This window comes from Suricata suricatta, chromosome 17 (genome assembly GCF_006229205.1).
Source record: "Suricata suricatta isolate VVHF042 chromosome 17, meerkat_22Aug2017_6uvM2_HiC, whole genome shotgun sequence".
Taxonomy (NCBI): domain Eukaryota; kingdom Metazoa; phylum Chordata; class Mammalia; order Carnivora; family Herpestidae; genus Suricata; species Suricata suricatta.
The window spans coordinates 29,651,414-29,677,328 of NC_043716.1; the positions used below are offsets into that span (position 1 = coordinate 29,651,414).

The 25,915-nt window shown below is 35.7% G+C and overlaps 1 protein-coding gene across 5 annotated transcripts in view; it reads right to left on the bottom strand.

Moving 5' to 3' along the window:
* STXBP4 (syntaxin binding protein 4) overlaps positions 1–25,915 on the bottom strand; it is a 167,827-nt gene that overhangs the window by 68,998 nt on the left and 72,914 nt on the right. For all 5 annotated transcript variants that reach the window (XR_003904414.1, XM_029927363.1, XM_029927366.1 and 2 more), the window contains 4 exons: positions 10,877–11,053; positions 4,362–4,478; positions 3,812–3,861; positions 1,649–1,782 (listed from right to left, as the gene is read on the bottom strand). Coding sequence is in view for 4 of the 5 variants with exons in the window: in XM_029927363.1 (XP_029783223.1) it covers positions 1,649–1,782; positions 3,812–3,861; positions 4,362–4,478; positions 10,877–11,053 (478 nt within the window). In the remaining variant the exon portion in view is untranslated. The remainder of the gene's footprint in view (positions 1–1,648; positions 1,783–3,811; positions 3,862–4,361; positions 4,479–10,876; positions 11,054–25,915) is intronic.

Below are 25,915 nucleotides of genomic sequence, written 5' to 3' on the forward strand. Positions count from 1 at the left end.
ATGCCAAAGGAAATGAGATAGAGGCTGCAGCTGAATTATCTACCTCATGGTAGTGATTTTCTGCTTTCCATTACATATAGAAAAGCTACTGCATAAAGAGAAAGAAAATGAGCTGAGTTTATCTGAATTATCAAACTGAAAAAGATATGTCATAAAAATTATAAAAGTACTAGAATACATGCCAATGTTAGCAATTATATCTCTAAATAAAAAGACAACGCAGAAACTATTTGCTAGTTTAAATAACAGATGAGGTACAATCTTACGACATAAAAAGTGCCAATGGAATTTTCCACTTCTCTTCCAACCGAGTTCTGCTGAATTTCAAATATTTTCTTTGAATAATCATGTTTGACAAATGTAAAGGTTAATGTTAGCAAGGTAATTAAAATTAATGACGGCAGTGTCTGCTGGGCTGTTTGTGCGTGCGCAGGTGCTTCCCTCCACTGGCCCCACCCTAACTTAAAAGTGTCTGATACATGAAATTCTCATTTTTTTCATCTATCCTGAAACCCATAGGATTTCTTCATATAAAGAGTTCTTATAGGGTTTTTTGAAAAAGAATTTGATTTTTTAAAATGTAATAGGTTATACAAAATTAAGAAAAAAAAAAACTCACTGCAGAAATTGAGCTTGGTTTCCAATCCTCTTTCCAATCCTTGAAATTAAAAGTTACCCCAAAGGGTCTTTGAATATTATTCTCTACAAAGCCAAATCATTTACTACATAGGACTTCACTTGAAACTTATTATTTGGATACTTTGTGAACAAAGCATTTTAAAGGTACCTCTCCAACATCAAGAGACTCAAGAGATGGAAGAACAAACAAATTAAACGGAAATCTAAATCCATGCAGGGGCAAAAGTGCTGGGAGACAGGAGGAGGGAAGGATGGAAATGCTTGATCATTTAGGCTCTCCCGGAGGTCTCCCTGTCTGCTGGGACACTGGCAGTCACTAAGCCTGTTCCCCTGCATCTCTTTCTAGCCCAGTGCGGACGCTGGCGGTGTCCAGTGACAGGCCATGCAGTTCTTTAGGAGAGCTGTTCTCCTGGCCCTGGCTTCCGAGGAAATGCCTGAGCCAGCAGTTCTGAGGAGTAGGGATCTGGTTCAGCTATTCCACAGCCCTTTAATTAATTACCCTGCTGAGTGCCCCAGGGTCTGTTCTAGTCTTCCCTGCCTGTGATCCTGGACATTGTTTCCACGGTTCTAGCTAACTTACGGCTTCAACAGTTTTGTCTTTGATCTTTATTGTGTTTTGGGGCCTTTTGCTCAGCTGGGCTGTACCTTCCATTTTATTCCATCTGTTGTGTATTATTCAAAAATCTCTAAATGTTGGTTCTAACCTTCCAGGTTTCCAGTGCTGTCGTGGATTTATTTTTCTGTTTGTTCTTCCATTTCAAAGAGACTTTGGATGGAAGTAGAGGCAAAAACATGCTGCCTCTGTTGGAGGCCATTTTGGGCTCTTTAAATAAAGTCAATATGCTCCCCCTACAAGGAGTGTATGAAGATTTTTATCAATTAGCTGTTAGTTTTACTATAAGCAAACCACCGCATTTAACAAAATTAAACTGTCAAGCTTGAAATTTCCTTCGATTTTGTTAAATGAATCAGTGGGGGGGAAAACAGTGAAAAAATGCAGAAAACTTACAATCCGTATCAAGTATGGCTCGAACAGATTTGACAAGTTCCTTAGATTCAAGTGCCAGTGTCGCTGCGATGTTCCGTCCGCTCCTTCCCAGGGGCGTGAGGGGAGTCTGAGAGGCTAACGCCACCCTCCTGTCACTGTGACGGCAACAATGCAAAGCCGACCTTATTACACACTACATAACATCCATCTTGGCAGAATCTGAATTCTTATGTACAAAAGTATTTGTATTTCTGGGAATACTGGATTCTTACGGTCATGAAGTGAAGTAATCACAAAACATTTCTGTTTTCCCTTCTTTGTTACGTAACAGAGACATATTTAAAGAATTAGATAGACCTGATACGAAGAAGGAATAAACCATCGCTGGGCTTATTTTTATGAGTGCTTATTTATGCTAACATGATATAGCCTTTTATTTAGTTTTGAAGAGATTCAAATGAAGCACTTAGATGTAAATTTATTATGCAGACATTTACTGTTACTTCTTGTAATACTAAATATAATTTTAATATGCATATTTGCTCCTGAAATTATCCCTTACACTCTTCCATTTGTTGTCCCTAAATCTAAACTGCATTTACATCACGTTTTGAAGATGCAAACGTCACCTGAAATGAATGTACTCTGCTATAATTTAAAATACTAGGTTTTCATGCAAGAAACCATTAGGTTAAAACTTTTACTAGAAAAGGGACAATTTTAAACTGATAACAAATTATTATTTATAATCCATCTTCTTAAGCAGGATGGTATTCATTCACAGGGAGAAACTAAAGCATCAATTCTCAAATTCAAAACCATCAATTCTCAAACTTAAATTTATCCTTTGTTGAATAACCAAGACCTAAATTTATTACAGAAGACATAGTATATTAGAAGGACTGACCCCTACTTTACTAGAGTTTAAGTTTCTAAGACCTGGTGAAGAGTTGCTTAATCTTGTTTTTTAAGGTTACCTTTTCCCCTCCATGAACCAGTTTAAGTTTGAGGACAAGCTTTGACTTTTAAATAGTCATTTTTAACCTTCATTTTTAATACCAAAACTTTTGAATTATTATTCAAGGTCACAATGAGACCCTGGGGGGTGGGGGTGGGGGACCTATCTAACTATACAAGGGAATTTGATTGCTGAGTATTTTAACATTGTTATTGAAAATAATTATCATGAAATTCACGTAATTACATCAAAAGCAGCATGGAGAGCAATGTCCAATCTTTCATTAGAATAAAGCATGATGATACAGTGAGTTTAAAAGTATACTATTATCACATAAGGTAGAGAATAATCAAATTACTATGGTTTACACCTGAGACTAAAACAACATTGTAGGTCAACTATATTTCAATAATACATATTTTTAAAAAGTGTACTACCATAGATATTCTTCTAAGGTAGAGAAATATAATAAGAAGACAATGAATCACCATTTATAAACTGCTGTTTTCAGAGTCTAGGGCAGAGTTTTCCTGTTTCTGCAAGCATGCATTGCTAGAAGCAGAAGTACACTGCTAGTAGCAGCTACTATGAGATGAGGGTGAAAATGGATAAACAGGAAACTTTCTCTTCTGTATATCTCATTATGCATCACAGTGACCATAAACTTGCAGTCTGAAATGCATAAATCTTATTAGGATGTTTGTAGCTCTTAGTAAGAAACTTTGAATGGGAAACAAACTGTGAATAATAGCAAAATCATGGTGTATTCTCCAAATATATTGCTTTTATTTGTGTCTGCTGAATGCCGAAAATGAAAGAAACTGATTGCACGCACATGTTTTATAAAATTCTGTTTGCCATATCAACTGATCTGCTGGCTTGAGACTGACCTTTAAAGAGATTTTTATTTATATACAGGATGCTTACAGAACTTCAAGGTAATCCCCTCTTTACAGAATTCCTGACAAAAATAAGATAGGCGATTCCTACCTCAATAAAGTACTAGATTACAGTGACTGGCTAAATACCTCCAGGAAATTTCTTTTACAGAAATGGGGCCCAAAACAACACGTCCTGGTATCCGTTTCCAGAAGACATTAAAAACCAGCATCAACTAGGAGTTAATGTATAATCTTAAGGCTACTTAAGAGAGTTTAGCATTTTAGTCACAATTACTAAATAAAAAACATAATCATATTCTGCAGTAAACACTTAAATGTTCTTACCTTAAATTTGATAAAGGAGAAGGATTATCAGAAAATAGTTCTTGAATAGTCTAGAATCAAATGAGATAGTAAAGAAGATATGTAAGTTTGATTTTTTTAAACCAAGATCTTTTCTTACTTAACTAATGTTTATAACCTCCCTCCCTCCTTTGACTCCCAATTGATTAAAAGGTGTTTCTGTCATGTGGGGAAAAAAGAATCAATCACACTGACATGGAACCTGACTCCGCTGTGAAATAATAGCTATGGAAACATTTCTTTATACGGTAAATATTTATCAAATAATGTTTCTATAGTATTAACAGTTTTGAAAAAGTGTTAAAAAAACATAGTATGTATTTGGGATCATGTTATCCTGTCTCGATTACTGCTCTTAAGAATCTTTTAGCAGATCTTTTCATTATTCATGCGATTTTAAAACTAGCTGTTGGTTAGATTGCTGTTTTGAACCCAGAGAACGTTCCACCAAACACCATGACATTTATCTGTATGTCAGTCGTCTACAGATTTCTTAAAGGTGGACATAAAGTAATGTAACAGGAAAATTTACCTCTACAAAATGAAGAAGCTTTTCAGTGGATGCCTCAAAAGTTTTTCGAGCCATTTCTGATTTTCGCAATTGGCAGTCGAGGACTGTGATTCTCTTTCTCAACTCCTGGACACTTTCCTGGGCAGAGGCATCACAATGAGCATCTTACACATTTCTATGATTTTATTATCAGTGGCTCCTCGGTTCAGTTTTTATTAACTAATATCCAACATTACCGTATTATTTATTTTCTCTTATTGCACCTATCTTCTAATTTGGGGAGACACTAAATTAACTGCACATGCATATTTAAAAGTTAGACTGTATAGGGATGCTGCAAATGTTACAAGATAAGCCGCAAATGGCTTTATTGATTCTTATAGTAAAATATATTTGAATTGAGTTTCTCATGGTTTCTTGTTTGTTTGTTTGTTTGACAACATGGCTTACCAGCCGCTGACAGAAATCACTACCAGTGTGGCACAACAAAAATTGCTGAAGATACACACATACATATAATGTAACAGATCTAATGTAAAGCTGAGCTGGCAGAGAAGGGAAGGAATCCTGTTAGTAGTAAAATAATCCCATCGACAGTAAAGGAATTCCATGAAGACGAACAACAACAATGCTGGGTGAACCCACTTATAAAAGAGGGTGCTGCAACGTAACTGCTCTGGGGGTGTATCTTTGGGCACACACGGCAAACGAGAGAACTTTAACGGGCAAAGGAGAAAGATACAATCAAGGACTTTGGGTTCTGGCAAGTAAAGTAAAAAAAAGCTCTCCCCCATAATGTCTAACCACAGGCACTCACTCATGAAGGCTTGAGGTCATGATTTGTATTACCTGTGTGTCCTGTAAATTTATAAGCTGAATTTTTGGGTCACACAAGTCCCAGACTAGCAGAAGCAAACACAAAACGTCAGTGGAGGGATATTTTCTCAACTCAGATCTCAAAGAATTTCTACATATAATTTGTGTCAAAAGAACAGGAACTCAGTAAATAAGCAACCATGAAAGAAGTCAGCTGAAGGAAACAAATGATAGGAACAGACCCATAAAGACAGCAGATATTGGAGTGATCAGATACAGACTATGAAATAGTGTTTAATATGTTTTAAGAGTTAGGGAGAAATTTAAGACATGATAAAGGGAAAAGAAACTATAAAAATAGATCCAGATGACATAAAAAATCAATTTTAAAAATAAAAATATAATCAAAATGAAATTAGAAACTCAATTTATGACTCTAATATCCAATTAGATTTAGCTGAAAAGAGAATGGGTAAACTGGAAGACAGGGGTAAAGGTTTTCATAATGCAGCAGAAAAATAAAAATGGAGAATATAAGAAAAGGAGAAGAGGTAAGGAGAAAATGACTAAATGAATATAAAGTATATACCCAATCTGAATTACACATGAAAATTCAGAAAGAATGAAAGAGCCATAGCTCAGGGTAACAATTTGGAGTTTTTCAGATATAACAAAAGACAATGTTCTTCAGATCAGGAAACTCAGTCAATCTCAAGCACTATAAGTAAAAAGGAGTTAACACATGACTCATACTGCTGAGCACAGAAGATAAAGAGATCTTAAAATCATCAAGAAAGAAACAGCGGATTGCAAACAAATAACAGATTGGCTGCTGATATCACAATCATGGATAAAGACAGTGAAAGAAATTAAATGCAAATTTACTTTAAATGTAGCAGATACGTATTTCAAGAGCAAGAGTTCAATAAAGATGTTTTCAGACAAACGAAACTGAAAAGAATGTGTTACCAACAGATGCTCATTAAACACATTTCTGAAAGATGTACTCCAGGAAGGAAATAATTTTAACAAGAAGGTCTGAGATGCAAAAAAGAATGCTGGACATAGAAAATGGTAAAGATGGGCATCCATTTAAACAAAAGTTGACTCCACAAAATAAATTGTGATAGTCTCTAACTTATGGTGTTAAAAGTAAAGAAAGAACTAAAAAACTGAAAAAAAACCAAACTGAAAGTGAGCGGGAAGGGATGACTGGATTTATGTTTTAAAGTGCTTATAATATTTAGAAGAGAAAAACTGGTGATTAGCTTTAGAATTTGAGTGAAAACAGAATGTTAACATTTCTAAGATAATTATTAAAAATTAGAAACAGAGTGCATACCTTCCATAAGCCAGCTGAAGGAAATACATGGAATGGAAGTTGGGAACACAGGAGAAGTCCTGAACCAATTCAAAAAACAGGGAAGGAGCACCTGATGGATCAGTTGGTTAAGCATCTGACTCCATTTTGGCTCAGGTCATGATCTCACAGTTCGTGGGACCACGCCCCGGATGAAGCCTCATGTCAGGCTCTGCACTGCCAGCAGGGAACCTGCTCGGGATTCTTTCTCCCTCTGTCTCTGCCCCTTCCCTGCTCATGTTCTCTGACTTATAAAATAAAATAAATAAACATTAAAAAAAAACAGGCAAGCAATGACACCTTAAAAACAAAAACCAAAAAACATAGCACAGATAAAATTCATAAATGAAACAGGGTAGAAATTAAGCCAAAAGCATTATCAAATAAAACAATGTAAATGGAAAGATCTTTTCAATTAAAGGTCAAAAATTAGTAAGATGAGGAAACAATTCAACTGTATGTGGTTTACTGCACATACAATTAAGATGTGAGGACAATGCAGAATTTAAAGGAAAGAAAACACATACACAGGTAAATACCAAAAGAAACCAGTTGTAATGATTTTAGTATTAATAAAAAATAAGTATTAGGGGGGAATAGAAGATTGCTAAATTGAAGAGTCACAACATTCCACAAAGGATGATAATGTTAATTCCAACCCTATATGCTGCTGAAAACACTACTTCAAAATATATAAATTTTTTAAAAAAGGGAGATTTTCATGCATTTCTCTGACAAAAAAATTAAGATGGCTAGAGAAAAGGTGAACTCTACAATTAATGACCCTGATCTAGTGGACTATATAAAACGATACATCAAAAAAACAAAATAATTCTTTTGAAGCTCACTTTGACTGTGGCTACAGAGTATAAGCCACAGAGCAACCATCAACAAATTTTGGAGTCATTATACTATAGACTAGATTCTCTGTCCACAATGCAATTATTCCATCTGTGCCTCAGTAGTGTTTATAAAAAAAGACTCAGTCATAAATATATAAATTCTTCCCCAATTTATCTATATATAATGCATTTTCAGTAAAAATTTTAGTATTTTTTTTTCTTTTGGTTGAATTTGTAAAATACACATAAAAGGCAAAAGGGTCATGTAGCCAATATACTTTTAAAGAAAAAGAATGAGGCGGGATGGTCATATATCAAGACTTCCTATAAAAGATAGAGTAACCAAAACAGTGTGTTATTTGCACAAGAATATACAAATAGGTCAATGAAAGGGAATGGAGGACCCTCAGAAAGACAGATACACATGAAATCTTGATATATGGCTGGCCTGATTTTGCAGATCAATTAGGAAAGAAGAGGCTTTTGAATAAATGGTACTGGGATACTTGGTCGTCCATTTAGAATAAAGAAAGAATAAAATGTATCTCTATCCCCATACAATGCCACGAAACCAATGACAGAAGGATCGAAATTTTTAGAGGCAAATATAAAGAATATCTTTGGGAATGGAAGAACTTCTAAAAGGACATGTAAGGGAAAAGATTGATAAGTTTGCCTACCTCAAAATCGGTGTTTTTGTTTTACCACTGGGTGAAAGGTAAGCCATAAATTTGAGAGAAAAGATTTTTAAATAACATATCAACTTAATACAGGATTAGTAACTAGAACATGTGAACCATCACTACATATCAATGTGCAAAGAACAACCCAATGGGAAAAACAATTCAAGGTTGTGAAAAGGCATTTCACAGAGAAACATAAATACCTAACAAGTACATAAATATACGCTCAACTGACTATGTGGGCCAGGGGAAAAGCCCTAGTTTACAGCATTTGTGGGTATAAATAATTCCACAATGGCTGGTATCAAGCTACCAGCCAACCTGATGTCACTGAATATGCAGTTGAGAAGAGACGCATATGTATATGTCACCTATTGTGAGCCAGTGCCACCTGGTCCCAGCACACCAGTGGCTCCAAGTCATTAGTAACCAGGAAATCCAAATTAAACCATAATGAGATTTACTTATTACACCTACCAGATTGATATAAATTAAAAGTACATGAAAACAAAGTGTCAGCAAGGATGTGGGGTTAAATATATTGTGTCTCTCATTCACTACCGGTGGGGGTAAAAATTGGCTCAAAAGCTCTCAGACACAATTAGGCATTACCTAGTCAAGTGGATCAATCACCTTTCAACCTAGCAATTCCACTCTAAGATATGAACCCAAGAGAAACCGTTATACATGTGAAGCAGGATATATACAAAAATGTTTTTATCGACATTGTTCATAATAAAGAAAATAGAAACAATTGGACTGCTCATCAAATACAGAGTGGACACATATACTGTAGTATATCCATTCAAGGGAGTCCAAGAAAAAGCAATGAAAACACATGAATCAACTATAAATTTCAAATGGACGAATCACAAAAATAAAAGGTTGAGTGAAAAAAAGCAAGTAGGAATAATACATGTAGGACACTTTTATTTACATAAAGTTGATAAATAGGCAAGACTCAACAACATCTACTGGTAAGAGATATAAACATATGTGGTAAAATGACCAAGAAAATGGTTAACTGTGAATCCAGGAAAGTAGTAACTTCTGAGGAGCAAGGGAAAGGAATGTAGCTAGGGAGAGTCACTGGATCTTCAGAGGTGTTGGCAATGTTTTATTTCCTAAGCTGGGGGAATAAAATAAATAAAATAAATAAAAATGGTAAACAAATACAGAGATAACATAAGGGAAAACTTACAGTAAAAAATAAAAACATTGTTACAAAAAGAATCTGTGTCTTAAAAATGAATTTTTGAATCTGAGTCCTGCAACATCTTGGTAAATGTCTCTTGAAGCAATCTCAAACAATTAAAAAAAAAAAGAGTAGTTTTCTTCTCTTTCTTCACTGGTATTGAGTTTGGAAAATGTTGAGATGCTCTTGTCTAGTATTTTTTTCTTTGAAAAATAAACAAACAAAAGATTGTTTTTTTTTTTCAGAGACATGTTAAGGGCTTAACTTAGAATCTTGTTAGGAGGAATGGCAGGAGACCCCATTATGTTAAAAAAGGGAAAAACTGAATTAATTACATTGCCAGACAACTTAGGACAAAAATGTCTCTCAGCTAAGAGCTGGAACAGAGAATCACAAATAATCTATGCTTAAAAATTTGTTTTGAATCAATTCATTAGAACTCTTTGAATATTCTATTACTTAGAAGGTATTTTTAAAGATTGTTATACCTCCAAAAATAAAGAGAGTTTGATAAAACTGTACTTTTGAGATTTTAATTCCCCAAATATTTTCAGAATCATGTTAAAGTTACTCACATGAAATAAGCATGGATCTCTGATTTCAAAGTGCAAACACCGGGACAAAAATAATAAATATATGTAATATTTCTAAGTACTGCCTTTCAAGTAATATGACTTTCTCTTAGCCTTGCATATTATCAAAGGGTGGCAGAAACATCAGGTTTTTTGGAGTTGGTTTAAATGGACAGGTAAGAGAAATGTATTAGTGCTTTTCAAGAGCTAACCAAAGAAAATTTCAGATTTCTTTCTGTATTTTGCTTTTTTAAAACTGGTTTCATTTCCACTTGGTATATTTAAGGTACTTAACTGTTTTATGTTTATAGAGATAGACATAAATTATTCAAATTTGCTTTATGTTTTCTTGAAAGTTGACTGGATTTGATAAGGAAAGATGTATCCTAAGTGAACTTGTTGAAGTTATAAAATATGTATTTCAATTTACTTAATTTTTTACCTCAGTGAAGTAAAAATGTGTATGTCTACTATAGTTTTTGAAGACCTTTCAATGAATATAGTATATATTATGTTAAAAAAATCACGTCATAAAAATTCCCATAAAAAACATCATATTGCCTTCTAAATAGCATTTAGTATTTTGCAATTGGAATTGAAGCCTATTAAATTCAAATCTAGTTTCTTCCTATTAATTATCTTGGGCCCTGGGCAAAAATTATTTAACATTCACACTTCCTTGAGTGCTCTAATCAAAGAGCAAAACCCATCCCTACACTCTCCTCCCATCCCCACAAGGCAAATTAGCAAGTTTAGGAACAAATGGAGAAACCAATGTAATCAATTAAATGTTAACTAGTTCTAAGACTTAATGCCTGAGCTGTACACTGTTGACCAATGACCCAAATAAATTTGGGGCACCTTTTCCACCCCAAGCCATGTGGATACAGGGAGGCTCACAACCTTCACACTACCCCCCATCCCATCACGGCACATCCTCCTATCATTGAATAATAGAAGACAAACACTGACCTAGTTTAGAAGTGCAGATGAAAAGAAAATGAAAACAGGATACATGACAACGGCAAGGAAACCATGGTAACTAAAAGAGAGGACGGTTTTGCTTACTTTATTTTGGTCTGAATAATCAGCAAGCTGAGCCTTTAGATCTGTGATCTCGGCCTCTAACAGATGGATCACTTCTTCATAGTCCATTTCCATTCCGTGTGCCTGTCGCTGTGCAGCTTCAGCAAGGTGAATCCGACTTCGCAGGGCTCTGGTTTCTTCAACAACAGCTTTGGCTTCCTGAGAATTGCAAAATTCATGCCATTGAAAAAAAGCCATGTTAAAAAAAAACATTTCGGCAGTTTAAGCAAAATATTTTCCTCCCTCTGGCAGTTATAATTCCCAAAGTTAATCGATATACATCTGTTCCTCACATTTCAATGTGGAAATGAGTATTCACATTATTTTATAATATATATATGTTATATAATAGAGTATAGAGTAAATGCCTGATCTTACTTTTCCTCTCTTGATCTCCTGGATAATTCTCAGCATCGGATTTTCAAGTTCACACACCTAGCATAACATTTTGGAAATAAGGGAAGTAGAAGGGAGTTGGAAGTGGAGAATAGAATAAGAACTGACTCAGAAGATAGAAAGAGTAGGTTCCACAAAACTCAAGTAAGTAGTAGGGCTCATGTTCTAGAAAAATGCTTACAGCTTCATCAAAGAGATCTGTGGTGTTGCAGACTTCCTGTGGTCCATGCCCAGGATCCCAGGCTTATTCCTGGACATCAGGCTCACTGCCATTTTCCCCTTTTGATTTAAGCCAAAAGGTGGAATTCAGTAGCAAAGCGTATAGCTATTTCTATAGGGTACAATGCTCACAGTCATTTATAAAACACATGTTGTGTCCTAGAAGATTCATGTGTCTTTTCTCATTTAACCTTTAGAACTCAGAAAGACATTATTAAAAACCATTTTATCCATAATTAAACAGAGGCTCAGAGAGGTTACCTATTCTAAGGACACATAGCGCTACCAGAGTTAAACCTGGGTCTGCTAACTCCAATAATGCTCTTTCACCTTTTTACTCTGCCACTAAGTGACAAAACAAATGATAAAACAAACAAATAAAAACAAATTAACCCCCCCCCCAATACTAGCTACATTTTCCACCTTAGGAAGAGGATGGGGTGACCAAAACCATCTGTGTTCTCAAAATGTGCCTTGGTGCTGGGTCAACAATGGTCCCCTAAGGACACTAATATAATTTTACATGGCACTTATTACACTGTAAACCATTTCTTTTTCTTTACTTGATGCAGAAATATCTTTTCTCTGCAATGGAACTTTCTGCTCCAATTGCCATGGCTAATATTCAACTATAGCTATTTTAATTTTCTCAGAGCTATTATAGGATGCTTGCTTTTGTTTGCATCTAAATATATTCGAAATGAAGGGAGAGTTAGGAATATGGACATATTTTTAAGGGTCAATTTTTCATTCGTAAGTGCAACAGCTGTTTTCTAAGTACTTAGTATGTGTCAGGTTCTGTTTCAGGTACTGAGGACAGCAGTTCTAACAAAATAGACAAAAAGTCCTCGCTCATGCCTCTCCCCCACCAATTTACACTCTAGTTTGGAAAGACAGACATTAAATTAGGGATTATCAGTGAAGATCTCACTGAGAAGACGTTTAATCAGAGAACTGCAGGAAGCATGGAGCCATGAAGATTTCCCAAGGAGCTTTTTGGTCAAAGGAACCAGTTTGTGCAAAGGCCCTGAGGTGGAATTTTCCCTTGTATCTGTGGAGAACAGCAAAGAAGCCAGTGTGACAGAAGCAGAGATGGTAAGGGACAGGAGGTAGGGGACACTAGGACACGAGGAGTGAAAGCAGGGATGGGGTTGGGGTAGAGTGGCACACCTTAAGAGGCTCTGTAGGCCATCATAAAAACTTTGGCTTTACTCAGGGTGAGATAGGAAATTATTGGGGAGTTTGGTGCAGGCATAACGTAACTGTGTCTTGAACAAGGGTGACAGTGCTGGAGATGGTGTAAAGTGGTTAGATTCTAAATATAGCTTGAAAGTAGAGCTAACAGAAGACTTCATCATCATTAACAGCATTTACTTAGCAGGTAGCACATCCAGAGAATCATATTATGTGATAAAAAATACAAAGGGGATAAAAGATACCTTCCCTTTACTGCCTCAGTTCAGAACATTAGGTGTGACTTAGATAAATGGAGGAACAGGGTAGGGCATGTTGGACAAAAAGAACAAAGTGAACAAAGGCAGAGAGACAAGAAGGAATGTGGTACATTTGAAAAATGGCACTAGGTCAATTTTGACTACAGTAGATGCTTCCTGGGAGAACAATGAATAAAAAAGGTTGAGGGGATACAGGGAAAGAACAAGCAAGGCTCTGGTAGAAACGGCATGACAGCCAAAGGAGCTTGTATCGTGTAAATCTTTTTTTTTTTTTAATTTTTAATGCTTATTTATTTGGGGGCGGGGAGCAGAGAGAGAGGGACACAGAATCTGAAGCAGGCTCCAGGCTCTGAGCTGTCAGCCCAGAGCCCAATGTGGGGCTCGACCTCACGAACCAGGGATCATTACCTGAGCCAAAGTCAGACATCTAACCCACTGAGCCACCAAGGTGCCCCATTATCAGATAAATTTTAAGGCCTTTTGAGCAGAAATTGATTTGAGAACAGAGTGCCTCAGAAAACTGAATCTGGCGGCAGGGTTCAGGATGGGGAGATGCGGCCGACCAACTGCTAGTACACCTCTGACTCAACAACTGCCTAGTACACCTCTGATTTCAGCCCCAGGAACAAAAGATACAGCATAGGGAACATAGTCAAGAGTATTGCAACAGTGTTGCACGGAGACAGACAGTAATTAGGAACACAGCAGAACTGTATGGTTGCCGAATCACTACCTTGTACACGTGAAACTTAAATAACACTGCTTATCAACTGTACTCAAAATAAAAACCCCCAAAACTCTTCATTTATTTTTAAAACGAATTGCCTTATAATAAAAAAAATACTTTTAGAAAGAAATAGCTGGGTAAATAAAAGAACATCTATGAAGCCACATCAATTAATTCAAGCCAGGTGACCACGTCACTGGTACCCCAGCTTAATCACCTTCATGTCAGACTGCTTCCGTGCATACAGCATGTACATGGAAGCCGGCACTACTTTAAATGGACAACTCAGTTAATTCACACACTGCTGCCTGAGGTATGTGCATCATTATACTCATTTAACAGGTGAAAAACCTGAAGCACAGATAGGTTAAGTAACTTACTCAGAAACACAAATGTAGAGGTGCATGCATGGATGGCTCAGTCAGTTAAGCGTCCGACTCTTGGTTTCAGCTCAGGTCATGATCTCATAGTTCATGGGATTGAGCCCTGCATGAGGGCTCTGCACTGACAGTGCAGAGAAACTCTCTCCCTCTCCCTCTGCTCCTCCCCATCTCCCCTGCTCATGCTTTGCCCCCTCTCAAAAAATAAATAAATAAAAAATAAAGTAATATAAAGTAAAAAGAATTACAAATGTAAAAAGTGGCTGGGCTACGATCTGAACCAAGGCTGTCTAGTCACAAAGCATAAAGTTCATGCTCTTGACTACTATGCCATATTGTCCCTCCAACAATAGAACATGATTTAGAAAAAATCACTTGTATTTGACAATATCATCAGTGCCCAACCCCACATGAGCTTAGGATGTGGCCATTACAATAGACTGAAATACCTTCGAGGCAGCTGCACTGTTTCCCCTTTTCCATTCAATCAAGCTGGAAAAAAATATATTGCCACTGAAGAGAAAGAGGAGGGGCAGAGAATTCTCCATAGCTGCAATGAATAATAACTAATTTGATGATTTGTCTCCTTCACACTCACTTCATGCAGCTTTTATTCCTCTATAAAAACAGCACTTTTATTTTTGTTCAAAGAATGCTAGTTAATTAAATGAAGAATCTGGATGGAATTTATATAGCCATGATGGTTCACTGATGGTAATACAGTGTGAAATGCAGTTGGGAGGTAAAAGATGCAGAGGGTTTGATGCTGAATAAATTCATGCTATTTCCTTTGTAAATGTATAACTGTCGGGTTGGTAAATGTGACCCCTTAGCAAAGTTCTAGCCCAATTCCCACTGAATGGCTGTTTAAAAGATTAGTGCATTGAAACGATGACTTTTAGAGGAAGCAGTAAAAAAGAGACAGCGGCAGTGTGCTGTATTTAGCAATACAGGATCACACAAATCCATTTTTTCTTTTCCTCCTGGGTTGTTTTCTAATAAATAACTGTAAAGCCTCCCATGTCCATAACAATTGAGCCAGAATTCTCTGAGTACCTCACCATGAGCCTGAAATCCAATCAGGCTAACTGCTGCAGCTAGTTCACTGATTAACTTTGTATTAGGTAGAGATTAATTCAGTTTAGAAAGTTAGAAAGTAAAAGAGAAACCAAGATGTTATAGCAATCAGAAAAATCAACATATGCATTATGCTTTTTATATGCACATATACATAAACATAATCTTGAATTATGAAATCAAATCTCTGACTTGGCTTTTTGGTTTGGTTTGGTTTGGTTTGGTGACACTGAGGAAATACCTTCAATTCATATACTGTCCCATTATAAAATGAGGATTTTCCACCTTACAATTTCACAGTGAATCTTCAGGAAACATCGGACCACATTGTCCTTTGACAAAAGAGACAAAGGGTATTATAAATTCACACAAAGGGCACCATAAGCTCAGACAACAGACAATGTGTTGTGTGCTTTTCTACAAACAGCACTTTTTCCCCACAAGGAACATGAGATAGAAGAAAAAACAGTGCCAGATGACCTACAGCTGGGTCAGAATAGTTGATGTGTAATATTTCTTTTTTCCTGGCAATGTAATTCTCTAAGACTCAGTTTGTCCAGAGGTATATTGGGAAATAACACCTACTTTATAACATCGAAACAATTTTCACAGGAGGGATTAAAGAAATGATTACAGTTCTTGGTACTGCTCTTTCCCGTTCCTCTTTACTTCTTTTGAAAAATATACATAATCACCTATTATGATTAGAGAGCTAGACCAGACAATTTTTTAAGGGCTTTCCTGTGGCAATCAATTAGTAGTACCAGTTCTTGAACTTTAGAGAAGTTGTTTGGGAACATTATGGGCATGGGTCTTTTTAACGTTAGCAGCAATTATGTAAAAGATTTTCTTCTCCAGTTATGACTCCCTAAAGTAGCAGCAAGCATTAACAACAGTTGTACATTTGTCATTAGGCTAGCATATCCATGTCACTAACCTTCGAAATTCTGTAATTTTTAAGCTAACCAGTAAATCTTTTAAAATGTCAATGGCAGACAGGAGGAAAAAAAAGAGACTGCAAAGAGATATATGTTTTGGTGTAATGTAATTTACGCTACTAAGCCTGAGAGAATACTTCTCTTATCAGCTTCCTACATTCACTCATTGCAGAACCCGTGTTGGTCTTGGTCCCACTACAGCTTGTGCAAAAGATTAAGGGTTACTGCAGGAAGAGGGCTGTTGGAGGAAGTGTTCAAAAGCAAGTTACCTCGAGTTTCCTTATCAGATTTTTAAAACATGTATACCATTTCTCTCCAATGGATGATCTCAAAGTAATCTGCAGATACTCACAAATGAATCTGCATCTTGTTCTTTCTTTAAGCATGAACGCACTTTGGAGGAGGGGAGTTCATTCACAGAACTTTCTATGGGTCTCTGATATGTGCCCTCTCCGTTCTCTTTCCTTACTCCTCTTCCATGCGCACATCCAGCCCACCACTCCACTTCATACCCAACCAGTTATTAAATACTGTGAAATCTTCATTTGTGATGGAGTTGCAGCCATTCCTTAATCTGCATTCCTGCCACCACATGATGATCATGTTGCCATCACCTCATAGTTATATACTATGGGAATCACATAAAGACCATCCTGTCCATCGTGTTCTTCACTATCACATACTTTTGAAGGATCAGTTTTCCCAAAACACTGCTCATGTAACAAGACTAAGATAACCTTAGGTAGTATGATAAAATAGTTCTTCAATCTCCATGCTTCAAGGCTTTCTACTACTTGTTCCAAATCTATCTTTCCAGCTTTGGCACATTCAATTCTCTTAGGTGATTACCATATCCAACTACATTATTTACCAAATTCCCCAGACCAAACTCTCCTACCTCGAAGATGCTTTCCAGCACAATATTCCTTCCACTATGTATACATTTTCCCCTTTTTTCTTCATTTGATTCTTGTCTATCATTTAAAATCTACTTCAGATCTTACTTTCTCTAATCTTCCCAGACCACTTCAGCTTACAATTTCCCCTCCTTTTATCTTTTATAATATCTGCGGTCTATAATTAATCACATACTACTTCATATCTCCTACTGCTATCATAAATTGTCATTAAAAATTAAGTATTTACCAACTCTCTAAAGCCAACAAGTCTTGACTCTCACATCAAAACACAAGCTGAGAGTAAACCCTATCTAACTAAACACGAAGTGCTCCACTTAACCATAAATATGAGATACAACTGAGTTGATGGTAAAAATGCCAACTTTGTTTTTCACAGATAGTAACTGCCTTAGAAAATTTTATTAGGTAAGAAGCTTTCATAGGAAAGTTCTTCATAAAAGGTTTCAGTTTTGTGGGACCATTAGAAGAATGATACTTCATTTGAATAATTACAGTAACAACCATAAACCATGCTATGAAAAACACTTAATGAAAAGCAAATCACTTCATTATATTCTTTTTATATATAAATTTAAAAATCCTTTCATAGGATTTATCAAGCAAATAAGATTATATCAAAAGTATGTGGAATTAGGAACAGTTACACTTCATTGTATTTGACCATTTTATTTCTTGGTTTTTCATCACATAGATTTAAAAATTATGCACACTAGTTTATATTTCCCTAAGAAGTACAGTTTTTCATCACAAGCTATATATGCTCTCAAGGACTATATAATCTTGAAGGTCCATTCTAACTCCACCTATATCCCTGCTTCTATGAATTATGTGGTGACACTTCTTTGCAATGTGTGTAAAATGATAGACACTCGTAAATCCAAGAAACAAAGATTTTCTTCAGTTTGTATGAAAAAGCAAAATCCTCATTTTGCAAAGGAAGATTTGGTTAAGCTTTCTAGAAGAAAAAGCAGGTCAATCAAATTATAATTAGCTCTAATTAACCCTCCCAAGAGCTGTCAGCCTCTTTACCTGCACCTGCCTTATTCTCCAAAAGGTACAAAATTGAGCTCTGACTCCGAACATCAAAGAAAAGCAAAGAAACAATTTTCAATCTCTGTGTATAAACAGAAGTCCCTAATCAAAGACAGACACATGGGTACACCTATCTCATAAATTTTTACCATGTAACTTGTTCACAATATAAATATTAATTAGTTAAAATCCAGTTAAATATATTTAACCTTAAACATGCATTTTCTACTTTAGTGAAGGTTGATAGAAAAAAACCCTGTCTTCCTACTTCTCCAAGTCTGATTACAAATGTTGAAGGAAACATCTACAGTATTGGAAATTTCCTCTCCTAATCAGAATGAAAACTCAGCTCACTGAAACCTGCCACAACTCAAAAGCCACTTTTTGGCTATTTAAACATTTAGAATTTATCTGGAGTTTGGGGTTTAAGGAAGAGCTGGCTTTGAAACAGAAATATATTCCTTCCAATTTAACTTTTAGAGTTTTAATTTTAATTCAGTTGGAATTACAATTTTACCAAACTTGTTGGTTTGTTTTAGAGAAACTTGACCAAGAATTCTAAGCTGTAATCTAGATAATAGTATTCCTAAATTCATTTGGAGGAAAAAGAATCAGTGAGAAATGGTACTGCAAATTTTGGAAAACAACAGTAACAACAGGAAAGAAAGAAATAGGGTAGGATGTGGTTCAAGGACATAAGGCATATATTGTTGGTACTGGCCAAAGGAGAGTTAGATGAAACGTATTCAGATAAAACTCAAAGGGGATGCCTGGGTGGCTCAGTCCGTTAAGCGTCTGACTTCAGCTCAGGTCATGATCTCACAGTTTGTGGGTTCGAGCCCTGCATCGGGCTCTGTGCTGACAGCTTAGAGCCTGGAGCCTACTTCAGATTCTGTGTCTCCCTCTCTCTCTCTGCTCCTTCTCTCACTTGTTCTCTCTCTGTCTCTCTCTCTCAAAAATAAATAAACATTAAAAATTTTTAAAAACTCAATGAATTTATTGAGTAAATATATTCATTCACTCAATAAATATTTATTGACAGAGCAGCTGAAAGAGCAGGTAGTCCCAAACAGACCCTAGAATATATAACTAATCTATGGTAATGGAGATACCACAACACAATGAGTAGTAGCCACAACAAATCATCTAAGAAAACAAAAGTATAAAGTGTAGCCCCTCATTTCATACCATAGATCAAACAAAATAAATTTCATAGATAGGTTAAATAAAGACAGACACAGTGGGGTAGAAAACCAGGTTAATATGTATCTGAAATCTGGCAAGGAAGGTTTATTTAAAAGGAAAAGGCACAAGGAAAAGATCTGTCAACACAAAAACCCCTGCATTACACAATCTTTGAAAAAATTAGAAAGGGAACTTGTATCTAGGGGGAAATACTTACAGCAGATTTAGTATCAAGAGGTGTAATAATTACAATGTAAAGAGATCTTACAAAATGAGGTAGGAAAAGAGGAAAAGAAGAAAAACAGTTATTAGGAATACAAGAGGATGGAAGAACCAAAAGGGGTGGGCGTGGGTGTGATAACATGAAGGGCATAAGGTCAGGAGAGACAGGATGCCCCTAGCAATCAGGTTAGGAAATCAGCTACCTTCAATATTAAAGAATTGTGATGGAATTCACAATTTGATCTGAAACTCATGATCACAGACAATCCTTGGTATCTAACATGGATGACAATGAATCAAAGCAAGTATTTTCAAATAGGGTGACTTATTTATATAGGGTTGGGTACGACTAGAGAAGTCTTGTTTTTAGTTCTAAAACAGTTTGTGAATAAATCACTTAACACAATGTCAAGAGAGTCCCATATTGAAGTAAGAGTACTGAAAGTCTTTCTTACATAGTAAACTGCCAAGATAAGAGTTTTATAGTGTCAGCTGCCTTATCACTACTTCCTCCTTGGGTAAAATTTACTAGTTTGTCAGCAATATATATTGCTCTAACATCGAGAGACTTAAAAGTTTGGCTTGTACATAGATGCTTAAAACACACCGTGAAAGGTGCTCTCTTAGCAATTAATGAAATTTTAGAGATTTGTACTTTTGAGTTAAATAAGAAAATTAAAAGGAGTAGCGCTTCCTTTGGTAGATAAACATACTTCTGCCAATGCACTAGTCATTGGGCATTATAAGAAGTGATGGCTTTACTCTACTTTACTTTCTTCCCACTGGATTGAGAGTTTGTCGTAAATAATACGTCTAGCTTTCCCAGTGCATCCATAGAAAACAGCATTCTTAAATTCCCTTGCCAAGTCTCTCTTTTAAGTCCCTACAAGGCATGTGTGAAACAACTGATGACATAGTGCTTCTGTCCCTGAACAGCCAGAAAGTAAGTGCCTCACAGCAGGGAACCCAGAACCCCAACATCAGTTCTAACTAAGCCAACCAACTACAGGAAATACTGTCATCAAATGAACTGGAAGGTTTCTATGAAGAGTAAGATCGCTTCCCTTCCAAAGTCCTCCAACTTTGAGAATTCTGTGATTCTAACTGAGCTGACACCCACCATTCAAATGGGGTCTGTAGGATCAATAGGGTAATAAAATTTCACTCAGGTTTTCTTAAAATGTAAGACCTTTTCTACATTAAAAAAGAAAACTATTTGGGAATGGGGATTCTGAAAGAGACATTTTTGTTGGCCAATGCTTGATCAGAATGCCACATTCACGTCCAGTGAATCACTGGATACGGCTGGTGTCTGGGTGAAGAGGGATGCCAACTGGGCTGTTCCTGTGCTCCCTTTCCAAGCAAGCTGTCCTTAACTTAGGCAGTTTCTTGAGCAAAGTCTAATGCTGGAAAATACATGGGTCATATTTTGATTCATAAAAAGGGAATTAATGTTAAAAAAATTCAACCAAGTTTTCCTTTTCAATAAGTTTCTCCACTCAGATTGCTGTCTATCATTATAAGAGCTTTACAATTTCTTCTCTCAAAAAGGCTTTCTTTTTCGGGTGTTAAAAAGTCATTTAAAGATAATTGTAGATTACACACAGTTGTAAGAAATAATACAGAGAGGTTCCCTGTATTCTTCAATAAGACTACTCCAATGCTTCTAACTTGCATGACTGTAACAGTAAAATATCACAAACAGGAAATTTCATTGATGCAATCCACCAACCTTAATCAGATTTCACCAGTTTTATAAGCACTTGGCAATAAAGAAGAACAACCTATAGACACACGCAACAACTTGGATGTGTCCCAAGGGAATTATGCTGAGTGAAAAAAGCCAATGCCCAAAAGTGACATACTGCATGATCACATTTACATAACATTCTTGAAATGACAAAATTATAGAGATAGAGAACAGATTACTGGTTGAAAGGCGTTAGCGGAGGGAGGACAGAAGGAGGTGGCTGCGGCTATAAAAGAGTAGCATGAGAGATGCTTGTAAAGTGGGTTTTTAATAGAAAATAAAAGTTGACATTTTGAGGTCACAAAGTGACTACCTGCAATGGAAGCATAGAAACATTTTTACTATGGTACCCTCTCAGAAGGGGAAAGACTGACAAATCATATGTATGTATTTTTCATCTTCTCCTTTCTAAAGATGAGACAGCATCTTAGAATATCTACTAGGGCTAAACTGAAATACTATAGAAATTCAGATCACTAAAAAAGAATAAAAAGGGTATGGGAACTAATACCACTTCTAAAAATTAGAGGCTTTACTATTTCCTTAATAAATGCACAAAGGCACACAATCTCTAAGAGTACATGAATACTTCCTTAGTAAATCACATAGTAGTGTTGTTCCTTTTTAGAGATATATTTAACCTGTTGTTAGTTTCCTTTGTTGCTTCGTCCATGAACCCAGACACAAGCCAGCTGTAACTAAGTTCATGCTCAACCTCTACTGTCCACAGAGACTCCTGAGCTGATTTGACCTTTCGTTTCTGGTGAGAGCTTCATGCTCCCAACAAGCATTCAACCCGACCTTTGCACAGGTGAGGCTGACTGCCACCGGGCGTATCTGAATGTAAAGAAGTTGCCAAATGAGCAAGTTCGCATGTTTCTTTAGGGCAAGGACTGGTTCAGACAAGCTAAATACTTTGGGTTTGGACTGTTCACCAGTTCACTGCTGCCTTAGGTCATAAACACACTGCTGAAAGGAACTTGAAACAACTTAAGTGTGAGAGTACATTTTAGAAAAGTTGTTGATCAAAGGAAGTTGTTAGGAGAATGGCCCATACCTGTTAAAAGTTGTTAGAACTTGAAGAAAAAATAACGAGAAGTCTAATTTCGTGGGAAACTGTGCTCATGATTTTAAACAGCAAGGTGGGGTTATTCTGTAAGGCATGAAAGAGAACAGTGCAGCCAATTCCTTACACAACAGAAGGTGTTCTAGTAGCGAGCCCTGGTTGAAACAAAGCAGCATACCTGATCCTTCCAGAGAAAAAGGATCTCGTCATAGCTTGTTCTTGCCCTTTTACTTATTTCCTTCCTCCCTCTCCCTTTCCCCCTCTCCTCCTCTCTTTCAGTTCTTCATTGCTTTCTTTTTGGGTCACTGTACTAAATAAAGGTAATTTAATTTCCATAATTTAAAATAGCTAATGGACCTTCAAAAAGGGGAGATTATTCTGTTTTTAGGATCAGGCCACTCTCTCACAATAATTCAATTAAAAGATTATAAATGAGTGAACAAAGGATATCAAATTGAACTGGTAACCATCATTGTAAAATAAATTGAAAATCAATCTAGTGGTGTTTTAATAATCAGGTTACCTATGTGCTTAAAGGATTTGTATGGTGTAATTATTGGTACTTCATCTACAGATCTTCAAAAGGACACCAAAAAAAGAAAACGAAACTTTCCCAATGTTCATACAACTCAGGTTTCTGGTTTTCAAAGGTTTTTAAGAGAAGAGTTATAAACATTCTCTGTTTGTAATTTTTAAACACTCTTTTGCTAACTGTGAAAAAAAATTAATCCTTGAAGAGACAGAATTTTAGTATTTTCAACAAAGCACAGGAACTCTCATTAACAATTCATCTGTATCACCGAAATCTCCTTAAACAGAATGTTATCATTCTATACACATAAGAGAAGGTGAATGGTACTCATGGTCAATATATTAAAAAAAAAAAAAAGAACAGCTTTACGGTTGATTTGGGGCAGTATATTTTTTATTGAAAATGTGTATTTCTGAAATGAATAACTGTACCAGTATGTATGCATGTATCTGTATATACAAACATATACTTTAATTTGTTTTTGCTAAAACTGCAAAATATACATTAATTTTTAATGTATATTTATTTTTGATAGAGACAGAACATGAGCAGTGGAAGGGCAGAGAGAGAAGGAGACACAGAATATGAAGTAGGCTCCAGGCTCTGAGCTGTCAGCACAGAGCCTGACATGGGGCTTGAACTCATGAGCCGTGAGATCATGACCTATGCCAAAGTCAGACGGTCAACCAACTGAGCCACCCATGCACCCCTGGAAAATATACATTAAATAATACTAAGGATACTATGAATCATTACAGCATGAACCATCATAGCCTCTCAATCACTAAATTACAAAGCCTTGACTGCTCTATTACTGTATATTCTATCATTGTTGAGTCTGGTCGACTTTACCCTCATTGTATCTTTCCCACAAACCTTGTTGGTGTATTTCTATTGCCACCACCCGCTTAAACCCTCCACTACATATCATCTAGAAGAGTGCTTCTCAAATTTTAAAGTGCATACAAATCACCTGAGGATTTGTTAGATACAGATTCTGATTCAGAAAGTCTGGGGTAGCATGCGAGACCCTGCAATGGTAAAGTCCAGTTGTTACTGACACTGCTGGTCATGGATCATGTTCTGAGTCGCAAGAAGGCAGAGTTTTAGGGGCACTTTGGTGGCCCAATCGGGTAAGCATCCAACTCTTGATTTTGGCTCAGGTCATGATCTCATAGTTCATGAGATAGAACCCAATGTTGGGCTTTGCACCTGCTTGGGATTCTCTTTCTTCCCCTCTCTCTGCCCTTCCCCTGCTCATGTGCATATGTGTGCACTTTCACTCTCTCTCAATACAAATAAACATTAAAAAAACAGAATGTAGGGTTCTAGATTCGCACTGTCCATTGTGGTAGCCACTAGCTATATGTGGCTATTGAGCACTTGAAATATAGCTAGTCAACTAAATTTTCAATATAGTTAGTTAGTTTGCATTTAAATTAAAAAAATTCTCAAGTATAAACTATTTTTCCATTTTATAAAACTGTACTGTTTTGATGGAACTTTGTTTCACTTTAATGACTGCATCATTTAAGATATAATTGTTGAACTGTAGTGTGCAACAGGCATGTAAGTCATTTGTGTAGTATACATAAACTGATGTGGTTACTATGAATTAAAGTTTTTAACTCAACAATTTAAGAGTGTGCTTATCTGAACATTTTATGCAATACCATGAGATACAGTAATACTTAATGTAAATCATAACTGGTATTTAAATTGAAATGCTTATTCTTATTAGAATATAATTTTTTTCTATTTAAAATAGTAGGTATGGAAAAGATTTTATATTTAAAATGAAGACATTACCGGTGCAATATGAAATAGAGATGTATTAAATAGTAATATAATCAGGACAATAAAGAGAGACTAGAACAAGGTATATTGCAAATTTCATGATAAATGCAGTTGCAATCTGCAAACCTGTTTGTTGTGATGAAAAACTTTAAATGTACAAAAAGTAAATAATATTAAGAGGCATTTTTGTACCTACAGTGAATCTGTTAAGAAGATTTCTCTCTTTATAGTGAAATAAGAACCAATGATATCAGTCATCTGAAATCAGAATTTTGTATTAAAATTTTTTTTAGTGTTTGTAATTTTGGCCAGCTATAAAATGGCTTGGATTGTTGCACAAAAGAGTTAAATAAGCCATTTTTAGATCAATATGGTAATTTCAGTTATGATAAAAGACAAGAAGAAATATTTTACAAAAAATGAAAGATCTTCAGTTAAGTCACCAAACAAATGCCTACAGAATAAAAGAACCTCCTAATAACATCAAGGATTCATTGATTCAAAATCTGAAAAACTACAAAGACCTTTCTTTAGGTTTTGGTGACCCAGTTCAAATTTCATGCACGTATTATCTTAGGGGACTTAAAAATTTATGACAAAAAGCTGTCAATTTTGCAGCCTAAAAAATCAAACTTGTGGTCTAGATATTTTTAACTTTTATATCTTTCAAGGAAGAGTTTCAGCTGGATATTGAATAAAATTCCTTATCATAATAGATGGTGCTGCATCTTTGTTGGATCAAAAATTCAAATTTATTGACATTTTCAAGAGATTGTTTTCTTTATTGCTTCATTCCACTGTACAATACATGTGGAAAATATTTCTGCTCAGTTTTTTGAAGCTCAATGTGTGAAAAACATCATGGATATAGTTGTTAACATTATGCAGTATATATGTGCAAATTCTATGACTATTCACTAAGTTTATAAGACAATGGGTTTAATGATCCTGTGCTCTTTGCCACTACTCCTGGGCTAAACTGTGGAAGAGTTTTATGAAGATTTACCATACTTTTAACTTCAAGTCAAAATTTTCTTAAAATGGAAGGAATGCTTGCTTAATACTCAATAATCAAAGACCAAAAAAAATCAATATCATACTGCACATGAATGAGCTAAATTTGAAGCTCTGAGAAAAGGGAAAGTTTATCAGCGAAGCAAAACAAGTTTAAGAATTTATACTGACATTAAAACTTTTAGTAATATCCATCAATAATAAAGATTTTACATACTTTTCTACCATAAATTGATATGCAATTTTAATTATTGATAGTGTCATATAAATTCATTACAAAAACTAAGAAAAATGTAACCTACACTAAGTTGA